This window comes from Poromitra crassiceps (genome assembly GCF_964638095.1).
Source record: "Poromitra crassiceps genome assembly, chromosome: 14".
NCBI classification, from domain to species: Eukaryota; Metazoa; Chordata; class Actinopteri; order Beryciformes; family Melamphaidae; genus Poromitra; species Poromitra crassiceps.
Window position 1 is genome coordinate 1,867,773 of NC_139633.1, and position 12,500 is coordinate 1,880,272.

Consider the following 12,500-nt stretch of genomic DNA (forward strand, 5'->3'; position numbering starts at 1 on the left):
TCAAAATTGCTTGCACGGGGGCCCGTCATGACTGGGGCCCTACGCCACTGCACACACACACACGCTGATGGCTTCTCCGTGGCCTGTAGGAGACACTGCTGCTCCCACACACACACACACAGTTTCTTATATAGTATGTCGGGGGACTAAATATAGATAAATTGATTTATTCTATTATGCAAACCCAATGAGCTAAAGTTTTTAGCTCTTTTTGCAACTGCTGCGCCTGTTGCTTAATGCACTTTTTATACTCTTTTTTAAAGTTTTGTTGTGATGCTTTTAAATGTCCATTTTATTCTCTTCTTTTATTCTTTTATTTTCCTGTCAACCATTTTATGTGAAGCACTTTGAATTGCCTCTGTGTATGAAATGTGCTATACAAATAAACTTGACTTATATATATATCGAAATTTTTATTTTGTCTGAGGATAAGCCCCTTGAGATGCAGCATCTCGTTTACGAGAGGGTCCTCGAACACAATACATGAAACATTTCAGGAATACAAAACAAAGGTAACATTCAACGAAACAATTAACAAATACACACATAAATGCTCTCCCACCATCCCAAGCATCAATTAATCTATACAGACATCAATACAAACGAGGCTTTCCCACATAGTTAAGTATAGACTATATTATATAGACATATACTAGACATAGAATAACAGACAATCAAAAACAAGAACAACTTGATTTAAGAAAAACAAACAATGAAGTCTTGAAGATATGAAAAGAAGTAATTGATCTAAATGAGTCAGGCAAATTATTCCAGTCTGATGGTGCTTTGAATTTAAAAGCTCGTCTCCCAATTTGTTTAGAGATTTTAGGGACAATAAAAAATGGTTGTTGAGTATGCCTAAGTGAATAAGATGATCTAAATGGAACTAAAAGCTGTTTTAGGTATGACGGATAGTTAAAGTGAATGCATTTGAAAACAAAGAGTAACCAATGAAAATGTCTCCTAGAGTTAAGTGGTTGCCAGTTAAGTGAGTCATACATGAAGCAATGATGTGTGCGGTAAGGACACCTCAGAACAAATCTACAAATATTATTAAAAACTACATTTAAAGACTGCAGATGAGTATCTGAGGTATTCTGATAAATGATATCCCCATAATCAATAATGGGAAATAAAAGCTGTTGAACAATACGTTTTCTCACTTTGAGAGTAAAACAATTAGATGATTGATATAGAATTCTAAGACTAGCATTTATTTTATTTCTAATGAAATCAATATGAGGCCTAAAAGAAAATTCTGAATCAATCCAAAGTCCCAAGTATTTAAATTTGTCGACATTAGTAAGTGGAGACCCATCAGTAAAGTGAATGGCTAATTGAGAAGATACAGCATGATTAAGACTATGGCTAGTGCCAAACAACATACTACAAGATTTCTGTTTGTTAAGTACAAGATTGTTATTTGAAAACCATTTTTGAACAAAAGAAAATTCCATTTGCAGAGAATTTTGAATTTTAGTTATATCTGAATCAGATGTATATATAACTGTATCATCTGCATATAACTGAACAAAACAATTGGAACACATTTTTGGAAGATCATTAATGAAAATGGAAAAAAGTAAAGGTCCTAAAATAGATCCTTGAGGGACCCCCTTATCAACAAGTAAAAAATCAGATTGATTACGGTTAAGGAAAACACACTGACGACGATTATGAAGATAAGAATTAAACCAAAATAAAGCCTGTTGGGAAATACCAATACCATGAAGCTTATCCAGAAGAAGATAATGATCAACCAAATCAAAAGCCTTAGTTAAATCAATAAATATTGCCCCTGTAAAATGACCTTTGTCTAGGGAAGAAACTACATCATTAGTAAATTTTACAAGGGCAGTAGTAGTAGAAAAATTTGAACGAAAACCAGACTGAAATGGTGATAAAATATTTTGAGCATTAATATACTGTGATAATTGATTATAAATTAACTTCTCAAATATTTTAGCAGTACTGCAAATAATAGAAATTGGTCTATAATTGTTAACATCCAAAGGATCTCCTCCTTTATGGAGGGGAGTAACCTTTGCACACTTGACTTGACACACACACACACACACACACACGCGCGCGCACACACACACACACACACACACACACACACACACACACACACACACACACACACACAGCATGACTCTTCCCTCCCTGTCAATGCAGTGAGCTCCAACCAGAGCCATGGGGAGTACCCAGACTGCAGGAGTGAGCGCGAGGTGGGTGGCGAGGCGTCTCTCCTGGTGTCTCCTCTGGTGGTGGCTGGGATCGTTATAGGCCTGGTCCTCTTCCTCTCCTGCGTCACCATCATCATCGGCAGCCTGCGCAAGGACAGCCGCCTGCGAAACCCGCACCTCCGGGCCAGTTATGGTGAGGGAGAGGAGGCACTTTCTACATGTTGTACTTTGAATGAACTAACCAACTGATTGATTGATTGATTGATTGATTGATTGATTGATTGATTGATTGATTGACTGCAGTGGCGAAAAATGTTTGTCGACGACCTATTTTCACTGATGAAAACTAGACGTTAAGTAAATAAAAACAAAGTTGTGATGAGAAAAACAATGAGGAAATCTAGTGACGTTTTCATCAACAAATAAAAAACTAGACTAAAATGTTAAAGAGGGGCAAATTAGGAAGAGAAGAAGAACAAAATGAAACAGTTAAATCTGTGTCTCACTCTGTATTGCACCTTCAAACCTTAATACCATGCCATAATAACATACTGTATTCATAGATCTTTCCAATGAATTTGGAAATTCTAAAGAATCAATAGTTAAGGTTTTCTTTGACTAAGATGAGACTAAAATACTCCGACTTAGTCGACTAAAACTTGACCAAATAAGAACAGGGTGAGGTTGACTAACTGTTTATTTTATAATCTGTGTGAATGACTAAACAAATGAACAGTGTTGTCCCTCACTGATGACGCAGTCAGGTGTCATCAAAGATGGACTGGTAGTGCAGCTGTTATGGTCTCTCAAGTTAGACATTTTGATCTTTAATGACAGCGCCTCCATCAGGACTATCTGTGTAATTTTTCGATTCAGGTTCAGGTTAAACTTTATGATCCTCGAGGGGAAATGTGTCTTGGGCACAGTACACAGTTACTGCTTCACATTAAAAAAACAAACATTGCAGAACATCACACAACCTAAGGCCTTGGCCACACTGATCCGTCAGAAAATGGACAGAACAGATAGACGGATAGATTTATGTCCGTTGCATGTACAAGTAACCTACTTGTACAGCAGGTGGCGGTAAGCACCTTGAAGGTGTCAGCGACCCGCCTATAAACCGAGAGAAGAAGAAAGCTGGCGTCAGCTAGCTGTTAGCTCTGTGCGCTACGTTACTTATGTGGCAATAAAATGCCACCGAATGACCAGATTAGATGGTGAAATCAGACGGTGACACTGACTATCACGTTGTACAACAGCGGGATGGTGTACACAGCATTAATTATAGCCTCCTTCACCGCCTCGGCCACCATCTTCTTTGAAAAGTTGAAACAAATCTCGGAACGCCTCCTCTCGAGACCTCGACTCTGATTGGCTAAACGGACAGTGACTATCCGACCATCCGACCATCCGATACGTCCACCCAGAAAAAGTTCATCCCTCTTCAACTTTCTGTCCATCAAAACGTATGCAAATTTTCTGGATACGTACGCTTCTGAGTACTCCACGGACAGTTGGACAGCTGTCATTGAAAATGAATGGAAGTGAACAGAGAAATGAACGCACACGGACAGACACCACGGATCAGTGTGGCCAAGGCCTAAGAAGCGTTTGACACAGTGTTAGAGGTTGCATAAAAAAGCCAAAGTATAAACGTAAGACCTTTGACCTTTGACCTTGACATGACGCCTGTTTGTAGGAGTTCAAGTGCTAAGTATGTTATTGCACATTGCTCTATTGCACTAAGATTTAGGCCTAGTGTCTGAATTCAGCTGACTGCAAAGTGCTGAGTGCTAAAATGCTGGTGTGTTTGCTTCAACACAGTGTTAAGTTTCATCCAAATCAGAGCTGGAGTGTCTGAGATACAGTATGATGGACACCTGAAATGATGGATGTTGAGAAGACAGACAATTTCACTGGAGAGGAGAAACCTGAATCACACAAAGAACATCAATTATCACTCCTAGTCATGGAAAAAACTAGTCATGTCATGTTTTTAACCGATTGCAATTGCAAACTTTGGGAAGTCCACAAATGAACCCCGCATTTTCAGAAACGCTTAGATCTTCCCTTTGCAACCTATTCGTTTTTTTCCATAGATAAGCCTGAAAGCTCCTTCAGCCATGGGTGGTTTTGCTTGAAGTCAACAGAAATACACCAGTTAGTTTATAGGACCACATACATATTATCATGCATAGTTAGACAATTCAGTAGTTACTTTATTGACGAGCAAACCAATCAATCCTAGCCTGATGTTTCTCTCTTTCTTCAGGTCCAGATGGATTTTCCTACGGAGGCTCAGCGGGTGAACTGAGGTCCACCTGCCTGGAAGACTTTCCTGCTGGTTTAGACTTTGACTCCTACACAGAAACTCTGTCGCAGACCAACAACATGTATCCCGACTCACCCCCACGGTAAGTGTGTGTGTGTGTGTGTGTGTGTGTGTGTGTGTGTGTGTGTGTGTGTGTGTGCGCGTGCGTGCGTGCGTGTGTGTGTTTGCGTGCGTGCGTGCGTGCGTGCGTGCGTGTGACAGAGAGAGAGTGAGGAAGATTGGCGTACAGTTAGAGAAAGGTAGAAGAGAGGCGGGTACCCGAGTACGATTGCCCCTCCCCTCTCTCCCCCGCTGGTCAGCTTTCACATTACAACATTTCTTCTGCGCTCGGGAACGGGACGGAACACTTGCGGAGTACACTTGCGTCATCAACTGCGCCTGGAGTGCATCCTCGCCCGTGTGTTGTCTACGTGGTTCGGTACGGTTGGCGTTCACATTCGTAAGTGTTTCAGCATCGGGCACGCCAAAGCGTTCCCCAGACCACCTTTTCAAGTGGAGCCTGTCATTCATCAAATGAATTCAATTGAATAACAATGTTCTCTCCAATCACTGCAACAACACAAGTAGGTCTGAAGCCCCGCCCCCTCCACTCCACTCTCTGTTTGACCCTCTCTGCTGTGGAAATGCATTCATTAGGGACTCTGGTACCCTTCATGTCCTAGTACGTGTGTGTGTGTGTGTGTGTGTGTGTGTGTGTGTGTGTGTGTGTGTGTGTGTGTGTGTGTGTGTGTGTGTGTGTGTGTGTGTGTGTGTGTGTGTGTGTGTGTGTGTGTGTGTGTGTGTGTGTGTGTGTGTGACCTCTATCCATAAATGTTTTGTAGCTTGCGGGTGTGCTTATGTTGTGGTCATGTTTCTCTTTACATTGCATTTTGACCCTGACATACATTTGGATTTTGATGTGATTATGTCCTTAACTCATTGAGTGCCAGCCACTTTTGGAGAACGGACGCTCCCAGTGCCAGAGTTTCAGAGCGTTTTCAGTGATTTCTCGAGGCCCACAGAATATTGTGTGATATTACTATGTAAACACCGAACATGCACAAAGAACGATGAGACTCTATTGTATCAGCAGCAAAAAAAAGTTTATTGATATCATTTTCCGTTCTTTAGTTATCAGCCGGAGAAGATAGGTCAAAAACAGAAAAAATTGGCGTTTCCATCTAGAAGCTGAGATATTGAGCCTTTTCTGAAATATAGCATTTCAAGCACATGACTGACTCTGAAGATAATATTTTCTGATGTGACACCTCAAAAATAATTTACTTCAATAAAACAGTGAAAACAAAGGAATTTTGTTTGGCAAAATAATATTTTTTAGCTGCAACCAGCAGCGCTGGCCCCTGCGTGCACAGACCCTACACCTTCTTGCTGGTCTTGATTTACTGCTGGTGGGCATCAGATAGCTTGTTTGCCTGTCTCTGTCAATCGAGCCTGCTGTGTGGGTGTTGTGTGTTGTACGCTTCCCTGCGTGCCCCACCCCCCTCCTCCTCTTCCTTCGCGGGAGTGTCTCTGCGCGACTCTGAGTGTCGCTGCGTTTGCTCTCGCTCTGCTTTTGCTCCGTCTGCACTGAAAAGTGCGCTGCATCCCCCCGCTTTTTCACAGCCTGTCCCGGCTCCCAGCTGAGAATAATGTAACTTTTCAGAAAGAGGCTGGTGTCGGCAACTAAATCATATGGAGGGGCTATTGCAGCCGTGACGGAGGAGCTCGTGGTGTCAGCAGATTGACTGCTGTTCACAGGCACAGCTAACGTTATGCTTCATGCATATCGATGCGATTTCCGTTTCCTCATGACTTCTTCTCTCTTTTCTCCTGGCCTTTATCTAATCTGGAGAGCACTGTCGCCACCTAATTAGGGATGGGCATCGAATTTCGAATTTTCGAATAATCGTTGTTATTATCAAGGTCGACTTTTATTATTGAAAGTCGAAATTCGATTTTTTTTTATTTTTTTTTGTGAGTGAAATGTTGCATTGTCTCCCCTGATTCTAAGTATAGTCGAATCGCTTGGTTTGAGCAAGTAAAACAATTTTTATAAGCATTTTAAGCAAGGTTTATGGAAAAATGAATGGCGGATGAAATCCCCTTTGGCACTCAGACCTGAGCCTACTAAATATTTAATGAACCACTCATGATTGTCAAAACTGTTTTTTATTTTCAAAAATGTCAATGTCATGTAACATGTTCTTTACTTCAGTGGTGCAATCAGGCCCGTATCTAGACTGCCACACTAGGGTGGGCTGGTAGGGGGCAACTTTGGCGGTAGGTTGCCAGAGGTTGTGGGTTCGGGGATGGGGATTAAATTGCATTATATTCAGTGGCGCTGGAAGTACTTTTAGGTAGGAATGGACTCTCGGTGCTGCCTGCAAGGGCAGCGCCGAAGAAAATTTGACGTTTTTTGGACTTTCATCCAAGAATATTTAATTTTAAATTAACATTAGGATTATACTGTTGTGATGTCATGATTCAGTATCTTCTCCTTTTCTCACTCACTTTCATGTAACCACCTGCTCTCCCTGTAGTCGTTTTACACTACAACAGACAGCAACACAGGCATAAACACTGAACCAAATTGTTCCAGTAGGAGTCACCATTCTGTTTTGTGTCACCAAACTGTAAGTAGGAACTTTCACTCAGGTGACAGGCCAATGTTTACATTATTATTGTCAAAATGATTAGCAAACTGTACAAACTAACTACGGTATTTACAAAACTATTGCTATATTTCCAAGACGTTTAGTCTTATTCAAACTCAAACTGAAAAGTGACAAAGAAAACTACTTTGAAAGCAGATTGACTTACCCTAAAAATAAATAAAAATACTTCATCCAGTTTAAAATAATCAACTCCATAATATTTATTTTCATTGGATGAGCTTATTTCTCAAATCAAATTAAAGCTATAACTACTGTTAGGTGCCCTAAACTAACTAACCCAGTGGTCTCCAACTTTCGGGTCGCGACCCTAAGTGCGGTCGCCTGGAATTCAAAAAGGGAGATTTTTTTTTAGTTTTATTTTTTTGGGTGGGCAAGATTAATTTTTGGGTGGGCATTGCCCACCCCTGCCCGCCCCTAGAATCGGCCCTGGGTGCAATGCTTGTTTGAGCTAAAAATCCACAGCAGAAGCTTTTTCTATTAATTAATAAAGCCTTAGACTTAGAATCAGGGGAGACAATGCAACATTTCACTCACCATTTTTTTTTTACATTTTTTTATTTATTTTCGAATTTCGATTAAAAGTCGACTTTGGCCAGCGAATTTCGAATAGTGTTTTTGCTAGAAATGCCCATCCCTACACCTAATGGGTCCCTAAAATAGCTTTTACACATTCAACAGCCACCATACTTTCACAGGAGATGGATCTGGCTTTGATACACGTTCCACCGTCAAAAAACGCAATTGACGACTAAAGTCGTCATTGGCACTCAATGAGTTAATAGAAAATCCAAATAAAGAAATTAAAATGTGTGTGTGTGTGTGTGTGTGTGTGTGTGTGTGCGCGCGTGTGTGTGTGCATGTGCGTGCGCGCGTGTGTGTGTTTATACACAAAATGTGAGAGTACTGTGTGAGTGAGAGAAACAAGGTGAGCTACAGAGTGAAGGGGTGTGAGTGTGTGTGTGTGTGTGTGTGTGTGTGTGTGTGTGTGTGTGTGTGTGTGTTCGCGCGTGTGTGTGTGTGTGTGTGTGCATGCATGCGGACGGACGGGTGGGTGTGCAAGAGAGAGAGAGAGAGAGAGAGAGAGAGACACTCCTAAAGGCAAATGTCATGGTGTTTGTGATCTAAATGTCAGCTGGTCTAATTGGCAGCTTTAATAATTCACACACACACACACACACACACACGTGCTTGCGTGCATGCGTGTGTGTGTGCGCACGCGCGTGTGTGTGTTGTGTGTGCAGGCTTGTGTCCCAGAATCAGAGCAGATCTCTCTCCTTCCATTTTGCTCTCCCTTCAGGCTGATTGGTGGCAGGACGCTCAACACGTTTGATAAGTGTCTCTCATAGAAAATAAAGAGACATGCGACGTTTTGTCATTTCTATTTTGACAAACGTTTTCCGCTGACGTTTTTCAGTCCAACATGCTGTGGATCACAATCTCCACGGTGTTAATGCCATCTGCTCATCTTTGTATTCTCTCATTGAAGAATCATGCAGGTGTGTGTCGATAGAGACACTGTATGAAATAGGCCACACCCATCACGGGGGAAAAGCTCCGTTCATTTCCACACACCAGCGTCATATTCCTTGAATTAAACATGGCTAAAAGCTGTTGTGTGGTGGGCTGCGCAGACAACAAATGTACAAAATCGCCAGTTAAAGTTTTGTACTCCTGAGCAAAACAAGGAAGCCATTGAGAATTGGCGAGAAGAAAAATGTGGATGTTGCTGTCAATGAAGTAAGTTGGAGTGTTCATCTTCCGTATATACGATCTTTTTGTGCAACACCCGACCATGCACGCGACATAGGAGAACGCCAGGATTGGACGGGAGTTTGTGTTTTCCCCCGTTTTGGCCGTGGTTTCTGAATGATGACGCCCTCCGCAGTGTCTCTCTATGCGGTCTTGTTCTGCCAGTCGTTCAACCATGCCCTGCATATTTGCCACGAGCTAAGCTAGACTTTAATGAGGAACTAGACTAGTAAACAATAAGGATGAAAAGTTACAGACCAAAATTATCAATAAGTTCATTCTGTTCAGTGAAAAATAAAATCTCCATGGCGATGCGATGTGACTCACTAGCCAATCACATTGCGTGACAAAATATGACGGTGTACGTGATATAACAAAATTCTCCAGGTGTGGTCATTTCTGTTGAGCGACACCTATCAAAGGTGCCGAGCGCCCTGCGGCGTCCGGGTATTGGGTAGCGGTAGATGCCCTGCCTACCAACACGAGAGTGGCAGGTTCGAGCCCCCGTGATACTTCCGCCTCCGGCTTGGTCGTGCGTCCATACAGGCACAATTGGGCGTGTCTGCGGGTGGGAAGCCGGTGGGGTATGTGTCCTGGTCGCTGCACTAGTGCCTCCTAGTCGGTTGGGGTGCCTGTTCGGGGGGGAGGGGAAGCTAGTCTACAACTCTGCCCAGATTGGTAGAGGGGGTGGAGCCACGGCCAGGCAGCAGGGGGGGGGGAGGGGGGTGGGTGTTGATCACCCTACCATCAATCAGTTAAACACCCATAGTCACATGAGCTGAATCAACTAATACTATAGGTTAGATAATACAGTACACACATCACACATTTTGTTTACCATAATGCTAGCAAGTTGTTGTTTTGGTACGCTGTCAACAAGCAGGTAGTTGCAGTCATGTGATGACCCTGCAGTGTGTGTGTGTGTGTGTGTGTGTGTGTGTGTGTGTGTGCGCGCGTGTATGGGTGCACACATGCATGCGTGTGTGTGTGGGCCACAGATGGTTGAGGGAGACTCAGAGAATCAGATCAACAGCTCACCTACTGAGAATGATACACGCACACACACGCGCGCAAGCACGCACGCGCGCACGCACACACACACACACGCACGCACACACACACACACACACACACACTCTCTCTCTCTCTCACACACACACACACACACACACACACACACACACACACACACACACACACACACACGGTCACTCAAACAGAAAAACACACTCACGGATCAGCAGCTCACCTGTGGAGACTGTGAAAGCTTGTGCTTCCGCTCAGGGAGAACTGGGCACACATCGGCACACACACACACACACACACACACACACACACACACACACGCGCACACACACACACACACACACACACACACACACACACACACACACACACACACACACACACACACACACACCTTGTGTCCCTAGTTTCTCACTGCTGATGCTGGTCACATGATTGGGTTGAGTTGAGCAAACAGCAGAGACAGTTATCACCAAACAGCTGAACAATCTCTCAGGCATCAAAACCAGTGTGCACAAGTGTGACCGCATCAAAACCAGCGTGCACAAGTGTGACCGCATCAAAACCAGTGTGCACAAGTGTGACCGCATCAAAACCAGTGTGCACAAGTGTGACCGCATCAAAACCAGTGTGCACAAGTGTGACCGCATCAAAACCAGCGTGCACAAGTGTGACCGCATCAAAACCAGCGTGCACAAGTGTGACCGCATCAAAACCAGCGTGCACAAGTGTGACCGCATCAAAACCAGTGTGCACAAGTGTGACCGCATCAAAACCAGTGTGCACAAGTGTGACCGCATCAAAACCAGCGTGCACAAGTGTGACCGGGCTGCACCACGCACTGATCATCATTTGGCACGGCGGCTTTTTGTGGAGAATTTTGTGGAGAATTCTGGCGATGCAAATTGCAATGGGCTGACTTGACTTCTCCTGATCCTCCAAAACCTTTCCTTTTTTTTATGAACTCTAACTCACCTTGAAAACCGTGTTGAAAATAAATCTGAAACATATTGATGTCCTCTCCTCCGTAACACGTGTACTCTCCCATAGTAAACACACCCGCTTGCACATGTGCAGAAAGTGAGGAAGCAGACCTGGAACAGCCAAGGCTTGTGTGCTTGAACGACCACTTCTGGCCCATATAATAGTGTGGCAATGTGTTTCTGTTGAGAGACGTTTCGCCCTGTGTGTATTTTAGTGATGGGACATTGACTACGTTTACATGCACACAATATTACGCTTTTTGCCCATATTCGGAAAATGACAATATTCCGACTAAATGAATAATCCACTAATATTCCCGTTTACATGCAGCCGTAGCTAGTTTTTCTGTTGAGAATAAACAGAGCAGCATTATTGGTCCATTTCAGGAGCTTGCTGCTGGAAAGTTTGGCATTGCGATATTTGCACATCCATGTCTTTCATACAAAGTAGGCTAGTAGCCTACGTTATTACCTCGCAGGCTCGCAAGCATTTGGGACTTCCGTGGGCACTGCTCTCTCTTTAAATATCTCTCTTTAAATCAATGTTTCTCATCTCCTCCCGATCAGAAATGTGGGTTTTTCTTTTCGCATGCCAGAGAATGAGAGATGATTATATCGCCTCTTCTAGTGCTTTCTAGCACACATCAGTTGACCGCAAACTGCGGTAAAAACCCTGATTGAGACGCATATTCCGAATGCGCTGTATACATGATCAAAGAATCCTCCTAAAACCCGAATAATACTGGAATAACCCAGATGTCTTAATCGGAAAATGCTAAATTCGGAAAAAGGGCAAATTTGGAAAATGCAACTGGAATATGCTGTTTACATGACCCTTATCAAATTCAGAATATTGTTATTTTCCGAATAATAGTGGAATATTGTGTGCATGTAAACGTAGTCATTGTTTTGCTGTGTTCTGTGTTTATGTGGTCGAGCGAGGTTGTGTTTATGTGGAGAGAGAGAGCGCCGGTAAACCGTTCAAACGCAGGGATTAAACGGTATTTTCTGATAGTTTCACAGCAGTTATGTTATAAAAACACAAATAAACACACACATACCTTGAAACCGTCTAAATATGAGGTCCAAACAGCTCATAAACTGTTCTGTGAAGGCGCTCTATTTCCTTGTTTTCATCTTAGCGATGCTATTGGCTGGGCTGTTGCGCTGCGAGTGATGTTATTGGCTGATCGCTATGACTGGCTATACACCCTATGTGGGATGTACCTGCCCAAATTCATCCTGACCACAGCCAAACAGATGTAAACAGCACCAAATCAGGCAGGGGGTCAGCGTCTGACCACAAACACACTGCAACAGTATTTAGTGGGTTACAATTGATGTTTTTGAGGGGAAACTTTTCTATACGGATAAAGATTTTTTTTTTTTACTGAAATAGTTATAGCATAGTAGCATAGTATAGTATACCTTTAACGCAGACTCAGATTAAGATGTAGCCAGCAACAAGAGACACATAACACCTGCTTTCAGGGCAGGTATCGACACGTTTGTTCCAATCGAATCTTGTGAATCACATCTCGAAACTTGCTGAAATGAAGTGTAA

The 12,500-nt window shown here is 42.9% G+C and overlaps 1 protein-coding gene across 1 annotated transcript in view; it reads left to right on the forward strand.

Annotated features, from left to right (window-relative positions):
• Positions 1–12,500, forward strand: part of bean1 (brain expressed, associated with NEDD4, 1) — a gene marked incomplete at both ends in the record, with an annotated part of 68,766 nt that overhangs the window by 48,759 nt on the left and 7,507 nt on the right. Inside the window, 2 exons of the mRNA XM_083650807.1 lie at positions 2,179–2,382; positions 4,465–4,606. Of these exons, the coding sequence (XP_083506933.1) occupies positions 2,179–2,382; positions 4,465–4,606 (346 nt within the window). The remainder of the gene's footprint in view (positions 1–2,178; positions 2,383–4,464; positions 4,607–12,500) is intronic.